A 14,528-nucleotide genomic window follows, 5' to 3' on the forward strand; every position below is an offset into this window, starting at 1 on the left:
CAGAGGGGTCTGTCTGTAACTATGGGTTGTCTGTAAGTCGGGTGTCCTTAAGTAGGGGACCACCTGTATACCTTCATTGGGTGGATCACATGTATCACCCAGTCTGCTGCACTCAATTATTCTAAGAGGTTGTTATCTAACATGCTTTGTGCAGCACTGCGTAATCTGTAGGTGCTATACAAATAAAGAATTATTATTAATAAGAAGCATAGTATAGGAACCATACATCATCCAGCCTGCACTGCATTACTCAAAATTAAAGTCTCCATAAGCATCAAACACATGAGCTCTGCTGCAATCTGTACCAGCCAGATAAGTGGAATCTACAAAAGGGGATACAAACCCCCCAAAATAAATGGAAGTTTTTTGGAAAAAAAAAAAAAAAATATATAATAATTCAGACACCAGTCCCTAAATTTGTTTTATTTTTTTTTTTAAACCAGAGTAAACAGAAAACTGCTCCCCCCCCCCCCCCGTTTCCCCATTTTTGTACAAAACAAAAATAATGAGAACGCACATTTCTTTAAACTGTCTACACTAAACCAATGAATTTGTTACAAAACACATTTTTTTTATTTTTCGATTTAACCTACAAAAAAAGCGTCCGTTTTAAATATCGTCCATATAGGAAAAAAGGTCTTACTTTGTTTTGTTTTTTTCTTATTGTAATGCACCTCAACATCCTACATTGTTTTATAGTGCTAAAAAATGCACTAAGTGTTTCGTCTCTCACCATGCGCTCAATCCTGCACGGTAAGAATCTACCCTACACCCCCCCCCCCCCCTCCCGGAAAAAAAAAACAAAAAAAAAAAACAAAACCCACAAAACATTTGCCAAGAAATTATACAAATTACTCATAGGGCATATTTGTAAAATGGACTCCCACACATATTGGAGAAAATTATATGGAATAGGGAGGAGGGGGGATGTAAGGGCAAATTATAATACACTAAAATAGGCTGGATAAAAAAAATGTTAAAAAAAAAAATTCCCCCTCCCAATTATTGAGAATTACTTTGTGAATAGTCTCTGCCCTGTAAGTATATTCACATGCATCAATTTCCATCAGTTTTACTAGAAATCAGCACAAGTGATGGCAGGACTGTGCCATGATGATATGCAGACTTAAGCAAAAGAAAAAAGAAACCTGATAGCAATTGATACATGTGAAAGGACCCTTAGGAGGGAGCCATTTTTTTTTCTATAGCTCTAAAATGACAGAGCCACAAAATGACACCCCCAATAAACAAGGTACATGTTAACTCGTGTATATATAACATGCTGTTTCATAATCTCTTGCTTTCTCGCTGTACCACCATTAGCTCTAAGCCACAGAGGTTTGAAGGCGATTCGCCTCTTTCCAAAATATTTACTCCCGTTACCACTTAACGTAAGCAGTGCATGTGTGCCTATACCGTGAAAACAACAGTAAGGTGGGATGGGTTGCTCCTCACTTTTGGAGGTGTGCACTGCATACAATTACTTGTAGGTGCAACTATTTGTATTAAATATTTTGTTTATTTTAAAGGGCATGTCCACCATACCAACAAACTTTATTGCACCGATTGCAGTACAACTAGAAAAAGCAACTTTGCCAATACTCCAAAGCTGCTTTGTAATTCTGTGTCTGTATGGTAAGAAAACATCTAGTCCGATTCTGCTGTTTCTTTTACAACTGGGAGATCAGGGTGCAGATGAAAGTTAGTCTTATTCACCAACTACACAAAGTCTGTTTGTAGTCTGTTACCATGGAGACACAATTGTGCACATTAAAGCACTTCATTTTCCACGTGATTAAGAAATATTGTATGAGGTATAATGGTGGACATGGCCTTGAAATATCACTCACATGATGCAAATAGGTGTTGCCCGTTTATTGACAACATGTCAGAGTAGTGCAACAGAGAATGAGGCAAACCACACCAAGACAAAAGAGGATAAAACACTACACAGCCAAGTACATTATAGGCAACAGGGCAACATGGGGTAAAACTGTAAAATAAGACAGGCTATGTACAGCAAAAAAGCAAGAGGGTAGGATTAATGGAGAAGAAAAAAACAAAAAGTAGGTATGGGATGTACACCTGTAAAGCTGTTACCTCCCTGCTCTAAAATGGAATATAAAGGTTCAATGTGTCAATACAGGTTGTACAGCAAAACCCTATTTACGGTGGCATATATGTTGCAAGCAAATTGCCCTATGAGGCCATTAGAGCCTTGAAGTTATTACCCCATGCACAGAGAAGGGAGCCATTACATAAACCTAACCATTGTCATACCATGAGCGTTAGGACTAATGCTCACTGGCATAAAATGGCTGCCTTCACTTTGTTTCCATGAAATCAGTTTTCTCAAACTGAAAAAAAGTCACATTTGAGTTGTGTACAGGGGACAGGTGCCCTTAAAATATGTCAACTGTCTCTCAACATCCCCTCTCGACAGCTAGTATTTTCTCTTCAGTTCGATTCAGACTCCGAAGATTCTGCTGATGATGATGATGAAGAACTGGAACCAGATTCATTATCTTCATCATCTTCTTCGTCCTCTTCATCTTCCTCATCTTCATTCTACAGGAGAATAACAGAAGGGTCACAAAGAAATTGGTGGGTTGTACACAGCCACTGCATCAAATATAGTCATTTGTGGTTGACTCACCTCTTCTGCATCTTCACTTTCTTCTTCACTGCTTGAGTCAGAGGAGTCTCCATCTTCAGAAGACTCCTCTTTGTCTTCCTCTTCTTCATCCTCCTCTTCGTCATCATCTTCATCGTCATCATCATCCTCATCCTGGAAGAAAGATTCAAGAATGCCTTAGTTATATTCTTCCCATACAAAACGTCTTGGTTAAAGGCTACAAGACCCAACTCATGAGTGACAACACATTGATCACTTACAGATTTGCTCTGAGATGCCTTGACTTTTGCATTGGGAGTCTTGAGTTTTGTTGTACTCTTGCGTTTCTGTAACACAAAGATAAATATTGTTTAATTATGACCCAACCGCTTCAACACCAACACAGAACCCATCTACGCCCACAAAGTAAAACTTACATTAGATGACTGCTCTTTGTAAGCAGCTCGATCCTGAGAGGATAAACTCTAAAAGTAAAAGGAAAAATTATAATCTGCAAGTAGGTAAAAAAAATAAAACACCAACCTACCATTACCTAAAGGCAAAGTATTGGCACAAAGTTATCGAGGGAGAACCTATAACATGGCTCCTCATTCTCTAAAGACATGTTTAATCCTTATACTATGAACTGCTCACCTTCATCCAGGTTTCCAGTTGCGTGCGGTAGACTCTCTGCTGATCTTCTGCCAGCTTTTTGTAATATTCCTTCTGAGCAGGGGAAATTCGCTGCCACCGGCTGCCAATCTCTACCATACGTTCTTTCAGAGGGAGATGGTTGAGCTCTCCATTTGAGAGGAGCTCCTGCGAGAACTTCTGGTAACCATTCCTATATTAAAAGGAAAGAAAACAAAAAGTATGAGCTTCAAAGTAAATTAACTTATCCCGATCACTGTGTCAACAGATTTTATGCTCCATGAGAGGAACAAACAACATCTTCTTTAACCAGTAGAAAGGAGAAAATCTGCAGTAATGACTATTGTTGAGAAACAGTTACACACTTACATTGGGGCTTTTTTTGGTTCTCCCTTGAACTTTAGCTTCTTTGCAGGGTTTGTTGCAGCTGGAGGAGCCCTCATATCACTTAGCTCTCTCTGTGAACAGACAAACAAAGCTTTGGATCAAAAATACAGTCACATCCATCTGTCTGAGAAAAAAGTAGAAAACCAAGCTGTGGTCTTCAAGGAAGAGCACAATATCAGAGCAAACTTAGTGCTAGATGCATCACATTAACCACTAGAGTTGTAATTCAGGTATCTCTCTATAGAAAGTTTGGCAAAACATTTAGATGGTACTGGTATGCAATTTGGGGGGTTACCTCATATCGTTTCTGGTCCTCAGCTGCTTTTTTAATCCACATGATCTTCTCCTTTTTCTCCATATTCAACCAAGTTGACTCCATAGATTTAAGGGCTTTAATTCGATCATTCTAAAATGTGACATGAAGGCCATATGGTAAGTAGATATTAAATAAAACCACAAAGCTTAATTAAGCTTAACCAACTCTCCTCCGTACCTTAAACCGGGCTAGATAGTCGCCAATCACACTCTGCTGCCAAATTTCTTCAGCCGTTTTTGGAGTTTCTGGGAGTTTCCCCCGATCAGCTGCAGCCTTTTTGTCTGGACTAGTTTTGCTCTTTCCCTATTAAATGGAAAGTAAATGATAAGTTACAAAACCACACTAAAAAGAAGTCAGATAAAAAGTGAAGAAGATCACACGATCACCTACTTTAGCATCTGGAGAAGCTCCTGATTTGGCGTTTTTCTTAGCCAGTCCAAACATCTTTTCTTCTGAGAGAACCCGCTTTTGTTCTTCTTCTGGGAGGCTCTAGACAAACAGAACAAGTAGGACATTAGCCCCTTTCCAGATGTGCACCCTTTCTTTTACAGTGCCCTTTATCATGAGTCTTACCTCCAGAAATCGCAACAACTCCACTTCATATTCTTTCTTTTTCTGCAAAATAAATTAAGATTGTTAGATATATTGTTCACAATGCCCTTATTCTCAATTCCCTAATGCAGGAGAAAAACACTAGGATGGGAATGGGGAGTGGGGGCAAAAAGCTGGATAATATTTAGTTTTTATTTGAAACCACCAATAAAAGGTAGACAAAATAATGTTATGTACTAGTTAGTAAGTAGAGCACAAAATGCTCAAATAACCAAATATGTTAAGCACAGGAACATAGCACCAAATGACTTTACAGGAACCTATGTACAAGTCATGTTTAGAGTATCCTCTGCTAAACATATTAATCGGGGTTATAATACAGTACCTGTTCACACTTCTTGTGGTAAGCATCTTTTTCCTTCTGAGAAAGCAGCTTCCACCGCTGACTGCACAGGACCATGCGTTCGGTGCTGGGGACATCCTTCATGTTGGCCATCAGTTCTGCACAGTACAAGGAGTAGCTGTTTCTGAGGGGATAACGATTGTGAAGTTAGAAGACATTCAGGCAGGTCTGATCTACAGCATACACGATGGAGAGAGTTGTGTTTGGTGGTTTAGCCCATATCCACCCACTTGGCGGGGCTGCAATACAAGATGTAGCCACTTGACAAGCCAACTTATCACTGTACATGGATTCTGACCATTTGTAACCCTTAACTCGGTTCACCATTAGGGAATTCAACGGATGATACGGGGCAAAACTTACGGAGGTGGTTTAGTAGGTCGGCCATCAAACTTGTCTTTTAGCTGCCGCTCAGCCTTGGTGAGGGTGGAACGGACCATGCCCTCCTCAGAAATGTTCATTTCTGGGTGCTTCTGGATGTAATCCCGCATAATGTCCTGTTGAGGTTAGGAGGGGACGTTAACAAATAGAATTGCAACGCAAAACAAGTCCATTTCCACAGAACAAAACTATGGCTACTGCCTTCTAAAAACGGCAATGTTGACTTTGCTTCGAAAGAGAGGGCTGAAGGTGGATCAATATTAATACTCGATATATATAGAGATATATAACCATCAAGGGCAGAAACATCTATAGGGTAGTGGATACCCTTCAGTGACATTAAACAATGTGAAGCCAAACGCCCTTTAGTGCATGCATCTATTACCTCATATTGTTTGCGCTGTTCCAATGCTTTATGGATCCACTTGAGTCGTTTCTTATCAGGGAGTTGTGACCACTGTTTTCCCAGGGAGTCCTTTACTTCCTTTGTGCTAGCCTGGAATTATAGAAGTAGTGTGAGCATCTGATATTCTCAATACACCATTAAAAAAAAAAACTACAAAAATATTATACCACTTTTACTTACGTCAGGCTTCATTTTAAGGAAGACCTTCCTCTCATGATTATACCACAGTTGTTGGGGGGTCTTGGGTTTTTCAGGGACGTCAGGTTTCTTTGTAGTTTGCACAAGTTCTGGATGCTCCTCTCTGTGAACATAAGTAAGCATCAGATACAAGTAGCTGGAGGTAATGTCTTTAATATGAGGATATGTCCCCATGACCCACCTGAATTTTGCCATGTTCTTGTCAAAATCTTGTTTCTCTCTCTGGAAATCCTCAATATACTTAGTCTGAAGGAACAGGATGCATGTATTAGTTTAAAGCACACAAAACCAACCCACCACTTTTCTTGGTTTCCGAGGTTGGAGGTTTTCCTACTAAACACTGCCCACATAGGAAACACGTACCTTTTTCTTGTCTGGTAACTCTTTGTACTTCTTAGATAGGATTTTCGTTAGGTCCAGGTTGCTCATCTCAGGATGAAGCGTAGCATACTTAGCCCTCTTCTCCATAAAAAAGCGGAAATATGGAGTAAGGGGCTTCTTTGGAAATTCTGGATGTTTCTGAAAAGTAATATGAATCCAGTTAGTATAGCAGCCTTCCAATATTGGGGTCAGGAAATTACAAGTCATAAGAACAGGAGTCAATAACCTTGTCATTTACTGACCTTCAATTTCTTTCCTTTATATGGGTTCTTCACGTGTTCTTCTGCGTCTTGAATAAGTTCTGAGAGAGTTCGGAACTTCCTGATCTAAAAGGGATACAAGTTATTTCATCTCGATCAGTGAGCAATTCACTACCAGTGGATATTAGACAAACTAGCTTAAATAGTATTACTCCAAAGACCACCATTATGTCAAATTATTCTTCAATACCTTTTATGATGGGTGGTTATAAAGAATGGGCATTGGCACTTTTTTCTGGAGCACATAGAAAGCTATGGTGCAAGGTTCTCTGATGTGAGACACGCATAACACCTCACCTCATTTGAGATCTCAATCCACTTTTGACGACACATGATCCCTGTGTAGTTCTTGAAGGACAGCTTCTCCCAGTCCAGGTGAGACTCTGTGGTTTTGTACTTTGAGCTGTCCTGGCTAGGCAGGATAGTCTTCATGGTTTCCAGGAGGGTGAGCATGTCCTCTTGAGACCATTGTTCTGTCAGGGAAAGGAGACAACATATGTAATGAGGTCTCCCCAAGTGGTGGATGTCAGGAGGGGCTGAGGGATCAAGAATCATCTCTTACCTTGATCACCTTGGGCAGTCATGTTGGTCTTTGTCTGTGCGCCACCAGTTGCTCCGTTCATACTCTGTCAGACAGATAATTTGCAGTAATCTAGGAGACTCTGTAGGATGAAAGACAATCCGTTAGGGTGGAAAATGGGCACATCACTTACATAAACCTGAGAGAGGAAGCGGAAGTGAAGTCCTATCACAGGCTCACTTTAGGAAGAAAAAAAAAACATCACTGAATATCTCAAATAGAAACATTGTACAACATTTAAAAAGACTGCTTTTTTTCAACCTTTTAACTATTTAAAGAATAGGATGGGGGAATAACAATTTTAAAGGTTAACAGTGGGGACCCCAACAGTTGGACCATCAGTGATAAGATTGTTATTCCCCATCCTGAGGAGAGGGAAACACGAAAATACATTGGTACAAACATCAATAATAAGCAAGACACAGAACATAAACTGTATTCCATTGAAGCCAAGAGTAATAACACTAACAATGCTACAGGGAACTCCCAGTCCCTCTTACTTCGGTATTCTGCTCTGTAAAGGCTGAGTGCAGCCCATCTGCCCCGGCAATGCTACCCAGCGAGGATAAGTACAGCCCATCTGCCCCGGCAATGCTACCCAGCGAGGATAAGTACAGCCCATCTGCCCCGGCAATGCTACCCAGCGAGGATAAGTACAGCCCATCTGCCCCGGCAATGCTACCCAGCGAGGATAAGTGCAGCCCATCTGCCCCGGCAATGCTACCCGGCGGGGATAAGTGCAGCCCATCTGCCCCGGCAATGCTACCCGGCGGGGATAAGTGCAGCCCATCTGCCCCGGCAATGCTACCCGGCGGGGATAAGTGCAGCCCATCTGCCCCGGCAATGCTACCCGGCGGGGATAAGTGCAGCCCATCTGCCCCGGCAATGCTACCCAGCGAGGATAAGTGCAGCCCATCTGCCCCGGCAATGCTACCCGGCGGGGATAAGTGCAGCCCATCTACCTGACGAGGACAAGCACGTGCTCCAGTCCACAGCCCGCAGTGATCGGCCGGCACGTGCTCCCGGCTCCGGCCCACGTGTGATACTATAGTCAGGCCGCGCTACAAGTACCCGGGCCCGCCCCGCTCTCTGTACAAGGGCAGAGTGAGGTCAGTGTCTCCGCCTACAGGGGGCCTTCGCCTCCCCTCAGTACCCGCCCAGCACCGGGAGGAGACGGGATCCGGAATACAGCAACGCGGGGCGGATCATTCTCACAAGGAAGCGGAGAGCACAGGAGACGTCCGTAATCTCATCTTCCCGTCACCGACCGCATCGGGTTACCTACCCGCGGGACCTCACCCGAGCGCCGGCCGCCCTCCCGGGAGATGACGCGGCACAGCGCGGATACTTCTTCCCCGGCGCTAACTCATAGGCTCCGTGCAAAGTCACCGCAGTCAAATCAAATCCGATCCCAGATCTACCTCCTCTCCCCGGTACACACAACCCTCTACACGCTGTCCCTATAGTCCCCGGTACACCGTGGCACATACCACCCCCTACACGCGGTCTAGCCTCACCCTCCCCGCTATAGGACACGGCGGGTACATACCTCACCCTCCCCGGTGCACGATACGGTGGGAACATACCTCACCCTCCCCGGTAGATGGTGCAGGACACGGCGTTACATACCTCACCCTCCCCGGTGCACGATACGGCGGGAACATACCTCACCCTCCCCGGTACATGATGCAGGACACGGCGGTACATACTACCTCCTACACGCGGCCTCTACCCCTCACCCTCCCCGGTACATAGTGCAGGACACGACGGTACATACCACCTCCTACACGCGGCCTCTACCCCTCACCCTCCCCGGTACATGGTGCAGGACACGGCGTTACATACCACCTCCTACACGCGGCCTCTACCCCTCACCCTCCCCGGTACATAGTGCAGGACACGACGGTACATACCACCTCCTACACGCGGCCTCTACCCCTCACCCTCCCCGGTACATAGTGCAGGACACGACGGTACATACCACCTCCTACACGCGGCCTCTACCCCTCACCCTCCCCGGTACATAGTGCAGGACACGACGGTACATACCACCTCCTACACGCGGCCTCTACCCCTCACCCTCCCCGATACATAGTGCAGGACACGACGGTACATACCACCTCCTACACGCGGCCTCTACCCCTCACCCTCCCCGGTACATGATGCAGGACACGGCGGTACATACCACCTCCTACACGCGGCCTCTACCCCTCACCCTCCCCGGTACACACCACGCGTCCTCCAGCCTCCCCGTACACGCTATACCCCCCTATTCGTGGTCCAGCCTCCCCGGTCGGAGTCGCGGATCCATCGCACCGCTGCTACATAGAACCGTCAGAAAACCGCACCCAATTCCCAGGAATAACGCTGCCGATGCCCCCGGTTGTGCTCCGCTCTTACCAGTGCCCTGCAGCCCACGATGTCGAGTGCTTCGCCCGCAGCGACCACGTGTCTCCTGCGGAAACCCCGTACCGGACGCCCCCTCGCGTCTCCCCGAGCCTCCTGCACTGCAGTCCGGGCTGAGCGAGCACGTGGTGCCGGTGTCGTGGCTCCGGTGATGAGTGAGCGGAGAGGCTGCGGCTCCTCGTCTTTCCCCCCGCGCTGCTGATGTGACCGCTGAGAGGCTGAGCACCGATGTGAGCGGCGGCTGCTCCGACCTTCTCCTTGTAGCCGAGCTGCTGAGCCTCACCTTCCGGCCGCAGGGAGGAGGAGGAGGAGCCGCCAGACACTCGGAGGAGAGCGACCTCACCAGACCCAGCGCGGAACTAGCAGCCTCGCCGAGAAAAACAAGAGGCTCCCGGGGCAGCAGCAGCTGCAGGAGGAGGAGGGGAAGCGCGGCCACCGCCGGACTCTGCGGGCAGCCACCTCCCGCTCCCGGGGCAGGCACACTGCTCACCCCTCGTCTCCTGCCGCGATTATTCATACCCCTCCCGATTTATCAGGTTTTTTGGGGTATTTTTTTCTTTTTCGTCGGACTTCTTTTTTTTTTTTCGTTTTATAATATTCCAAATTATGATTTTTTTTTTTTTAAATAAATTAGTAAAATAAATAAAATCGTATCGATCAAAGAACGTCAATTCCCGCAAAAACTCAACATGTGACCGACACCGGGACAAAGCGGGAAGCGTGCCCGGAGAAGGTGCATGAGAGCCGGGTACGAGCAGGCGGCTCCACCCGGTCCCTGGAGGTGACCTCCATGATCACATCTCCTGGGCTTCGGTCACCGCAGCCGCCATGTGCGCAGAGCCCGGAGCTCGCTGTGTCCCGCGTCCCCCCCGTCCTGATCTCCCCGGGTCCCCGTGCACGAGAGGCGGCGGCGCCCCCAGCTCTTACCCGCTCCCGTCTTCCTCCAAGGACAAAAGGTGCAGCCGGAGCTTGGTGTCCGACTCTCGGAGACAAAGCAGCTGCAGCAGCCCCTGGGTAATGGCGAGAGCTCCGGGGGAGGGGGGGCGCTGCCTGCTCCTTCTCCCCGCCCAGCGTCGCTGCAGCAGGATCGGGCACACAGAGAGCGGGGAGCCGCCTCCTCCTCCCGCCGCAGCCGCGTCTCCCTCACATTGCCCGGCAGGGGGGCCCCGCAGCCTCCGACCAGGAGGGGGTGTCCCGGTTCTCACCTCAATGCTCCACGCGTCTCCTCCTGCTCGGGTACCGTGGATCAGCGTTTGAATGACGGCCAGATCTGCAGCGCTGGCCCCGGGCGTGGACTCGTCTCAGTCCCCGCAGAGAGCCTGTACTTCCCCCGCCTCCACTGCTCTCCGTGCCTGCGCTGCCTTCCAATCAGCCGGGCGCCCTCCGTCCTCGCCCCGTCACAGGCTCCAGCTGCTGCCCAGCTCCCTCCCTCTCCCGCCCGCCTCACAGTCATCCATCCAGGCAGCCGCCATGTACAGGAGGGGAGCCCGGATCACTGCACACCCGGCTCGTGTGCTGCCGGAGGACGGGGCAGGGAGCCGGGCACCGCATTCAGCACAGGCAGCGCTCTCCCGACTACACACACGGAGCCGGCCATGACACACAGCACCGGGGGGCACATAGCGGGCAGCACTGGTTTATTATGAAATGACGGGCACTGGCAGCCGCCGCCCGATTCCTTCTCGTTCAGTCTCCTCGGTCTCGGCTCCACCTTTACTACTAGAAGCGTCAGAGAGGCGGTGACAGCAGGAGACATGACAGATGAGGGCGCTGTAACCATTGCTCATGCCCTGAATGCCACAATAACGGGCACGATTGTTTCGAAATGCCCAGGCAGTGCCAAATTTCAGTGGCATTCATAGTACCCCCATAAGCTTGTCAAGCTCAGTGCCATAGGAGCATCAGCGTCAATGTATTCATATCATTCTCAGACACAATGAAGAACAAAAGTATCCGCATCAATGTATCAATATCTGGGTCAGCAATACATCAGAACACGAGTATCAGCGTCAATGTATCGATATCAGCGTCAGACAATACATCAGAACACAAGTATCCACATCAATGTATCAATATCTGGGTCAGACAATACATCAGAACACGAGTATCAGCATCAATGTATCAATATCTGGGTCAGACAATACATCAGAACACGAGTATCCACATCAATGTATCGATATCAGCGTCAGACAATACATCAGAACACAAGTATCCACATCAATGTATCAATATCTGGGTCAGACAATACATCAGAACACGAGTATCAGCATCAATGTATCAATATCTGGGTCAGACAATACATCAGAACACGAGTATCCACATCAATGTATCAATATCTGGGTCAGACAATACATCAGAACACGAGTATTAGCATCAATGTATCAATATCTGGGTCAGACAATACATCAGAACACGAGTATTAGCATCAATGTATCAATATCTGGGTCAGACAATACATCAGAACACGAGTATCAGCATCAATGTATCAATATCTGGGTCAGACAATACATCAGAACACGAGTATCAGCGTCAATGTATCGATATCAGCGTCAGACAATACATCAGAACACGAGTATCAGCGTCAATGTATCACTATCAGGGTCAGACAATACATCAGAACACGAGTAACCACATCAATGTATCAATATCTGGGTCAGACAATATAACACGAGTATCAACATCAATGTAACGATATCAGTGTCAGACACAATAAAGAAAACAATTATCGGCATCAATATTAGGGTTAGACGATATATCAGAACACAAGTATCAGCTTCAATGTATCAGAGTCAAACACAATTAAGAACACAAGTATCAATATTAATGTATCACTTTCAGGGTTAGACAATATAGCGCAAGTACCAACATCAATGTAACGACCACAGTGTCAGAAACAATAAAGAACACAATTATCGGCATCAATATTAAGGTGAGACAATATATAAGAACAAAATAGCAGCATCAAAGTTTTAATATTGGGGGTCAGACAATATATTACAACACACGAATGAGCAGCCTTGTATCAATGTCATTGTTAGACAATAAAGAACAAGTATGTGCATCAATGTTTCAATATTAGTGTCAGACAATATATTGGAACACAAGTATCAGTATCTATGTATCAGCGTCACACACAATAAAACAACACAAGTGTTAGCATCCTTGTACCGATATTATTCAATAAAGAACAAGTATCTACATCAATCTCTCAATATTAGTGGTAGACAAGGTATTTTGAGTTTCAGTTCAATCCACTAGTTGACTAAATGATCAATGTTTTCCAATGAAATGCATTGGAGTTCAGCTAATTCAATCTCAAGCTTCTCCATTGTACTAGAATATACATGTTCAGTTCATTCCTTACTATAATATTTACGTTACATAGACCCTCTCCATTTAGTGTCTCCTGAAAAGAAAACTTTGCTCATCCAACATGTAGAAGGCTGGTGCCACATCCTATTTCATTTATGACTTTGTATAGAATATGGGATAAGACTAGTGGTGGAGAAGAACATCCCTGCCATACATATTTGATGATCCTGTGTAAGTATCAGATCCTATCAATATGAGAATAGTATGAGAACAAATCTCCTGCTTACTGATGATACAATCTGTATTCATGATTTTTCATCTGCGAGACAGAGAAATAAAACCCTAATATATAACAAAAGATACATTTCTCTGCACCCTGCAGTTTGGACTGTGGCTGGGGGTAGTGTTGCTGTGCTCATGTATAGTGCTGGATTAGCTGTAGAGGTGCTCTGGTAGCTGGTCTGTGCTGATCTGTCTCCACTTATTCCTCCATGTACTAGAACACAATAATGAATATCTACATAATGTCTGCCATACTGTATATACCGTCTACGCCTGCTCAGGTGTCATTCCCACCACTATATCATGTATAACACTGTTGTTCTCGTTGCTGGCAGCTCTGATCTCCCCCTTGGATGATACTGAGTGTGTGCACTGTACACATTCATCTCTTGCAGCCAATACTCCCTCTTCCCTTTACAAGGCCCAGCCCATAGGAGAGCACACTGGCAGCCCTGTGCAGTGCCATCTGGAGGGCAGACACAGTATTCCATGACATAAAATGACTCGGAGAGGGTAGAGAAATTAACAGAAAACTATATCCTTTAGAAAGGTGGGGAATGCGTTGTCCAGGGGCGTAACTACAGTGGTAGCAGCCATAGCAGCTGCTATGGGGCCCAAGGTTTCAGGGGGCCCCCAGCATCTGGGCTATTTCATATATGTGTATATTGTATATGTATTATATTGTATTTGTGATGTGTATGTACTGTATGTCTGTGTATATGGTGTGTATACACTGTATATTTTTTAAGGGGTAAGTGGGGCCCTGTTCAGACCACTGGCGTTGTCCACTTATTGTTAGGGATATTATGTACTCCACACAGATTTGCCACAACTTTTATCCCTCTTTCCGTCTTCTTACAGGTGGATGTTATGCAGCTATGAAGTGACAGAGATTTTTTATCTAGGGCTTAAATTGCCCTTACTGCAGTTGCAAGGTGACTTTCTAATTAACCCTTTATAGCCAAAAATGCCTCCCCGATACCGGGACAAGAGCACACACTAAGACACACCAGTCTCTTAGAAAATGCAGAAACGCCATTCTTTATTAGTGCGCAGCCGCATATATAAAATACAGAAGATCCTCATCAGGGAAGGACGTGAGAAGATATAAGGGACATGGGAGTTTTTTAAAACTTGAAATCGATACATGAGTCATTTCCCAAGGGTTTGGGGCTGCTCCTCTCTGGCCACTCACTAGGGTTAACTTTGATCTAACTTGGCCTTTTTTTTCAGAAAGATCCAGTTTTACTATAAAAGCTACCGTATATACTCGTGTATAAGCCAAGATTTTCAGCACAAAAAATGTGCTGAAAAACCTCGCCTCGGCTTATACACGAGTCAATGATAAAAATAAATACAGTAATACTCACCCTCCGGTGTCCCCAATGTTCCTCGCGGC

General features: G+C 45.8%; 1 protein-coding gene across 5 annotated transcripts; it reads right to left on the reverse strand.

Moving 5' to 3' along the window:
• Nucleotides 1-1,860: 1,860 nt before the first annotated feature.
• UBTF (upstream binding transcription factor) lies at nt 1,861-10,899 on the reverse strand. Of its 5 annotated transcripts, none has more exons than XM_072111328.1 (20): nt 10,741-10,899; nt 7,112-7,211; nt 6,847-7,022; nt 6,532-6,615; nt 6,272-6,427; nt 6,090-6,154; nt 5,891-6,011; nt 5,690-5,800; nt 5,287-5,420; nt 4,906-5,047; nt 4,542-4,583; nt 4,359-4,457; nt 4,146-4,271; nt 3,948-4,058; nt 3,635-3,723; nt 3,269-3,458; nt 3,052-3,099; nt 2,896-2,961; nt 2,657-2,782; nt 1,861-2,568 (listed from the first exon to the last, which is right to left on the reverse strand). In XM_072111328.1, the coding sequence occupies exons 2-20, from the start codon at nt 7,170-7,172 to the stop codon at nt 2,458-2,460; spliced, it is 2,058 nt and encodes a 685-aa protein (XP_071967429.1). In that variant the 5' UTR covers nt 7,173-7,211; nt 10,741-10,899; the 3' UTR covers nt 1,861-2,457. The 5 variants fall into 5 exon arrangements, with proteins under 5 accessions (XP_071967429.1, XP_071967425.1, XP_071967426.1 ...); XM_072111324.1 differs by having other exon boundaries at nt 2,657-2,788; XM_072111325.1 differs by lacking the exon at nt 10,741-10,899 and adding an exon at nt 10,463-10,618 and having other exon boundaries at nt 2,657-2,788.
• Nucleotides 10,900-14,528: the final 3,629 nt, after the last annotated feature.

This window comes from Engystomops pustulosus, chromosome 6, assembly GCF_040894005.1.
Source record: "Engystomops pustulosus chromosome 6, aEngPut4.maternal, whole genome shotgun sequence".
In the NCBI taxonomy this organism is placed as follows: domain Eukaryota; kingdom Metazoa; phylum Chordata; class Amphibia; order Anura; family Leptodactylidae; genus Engystomops; species Engystomops pustulosus.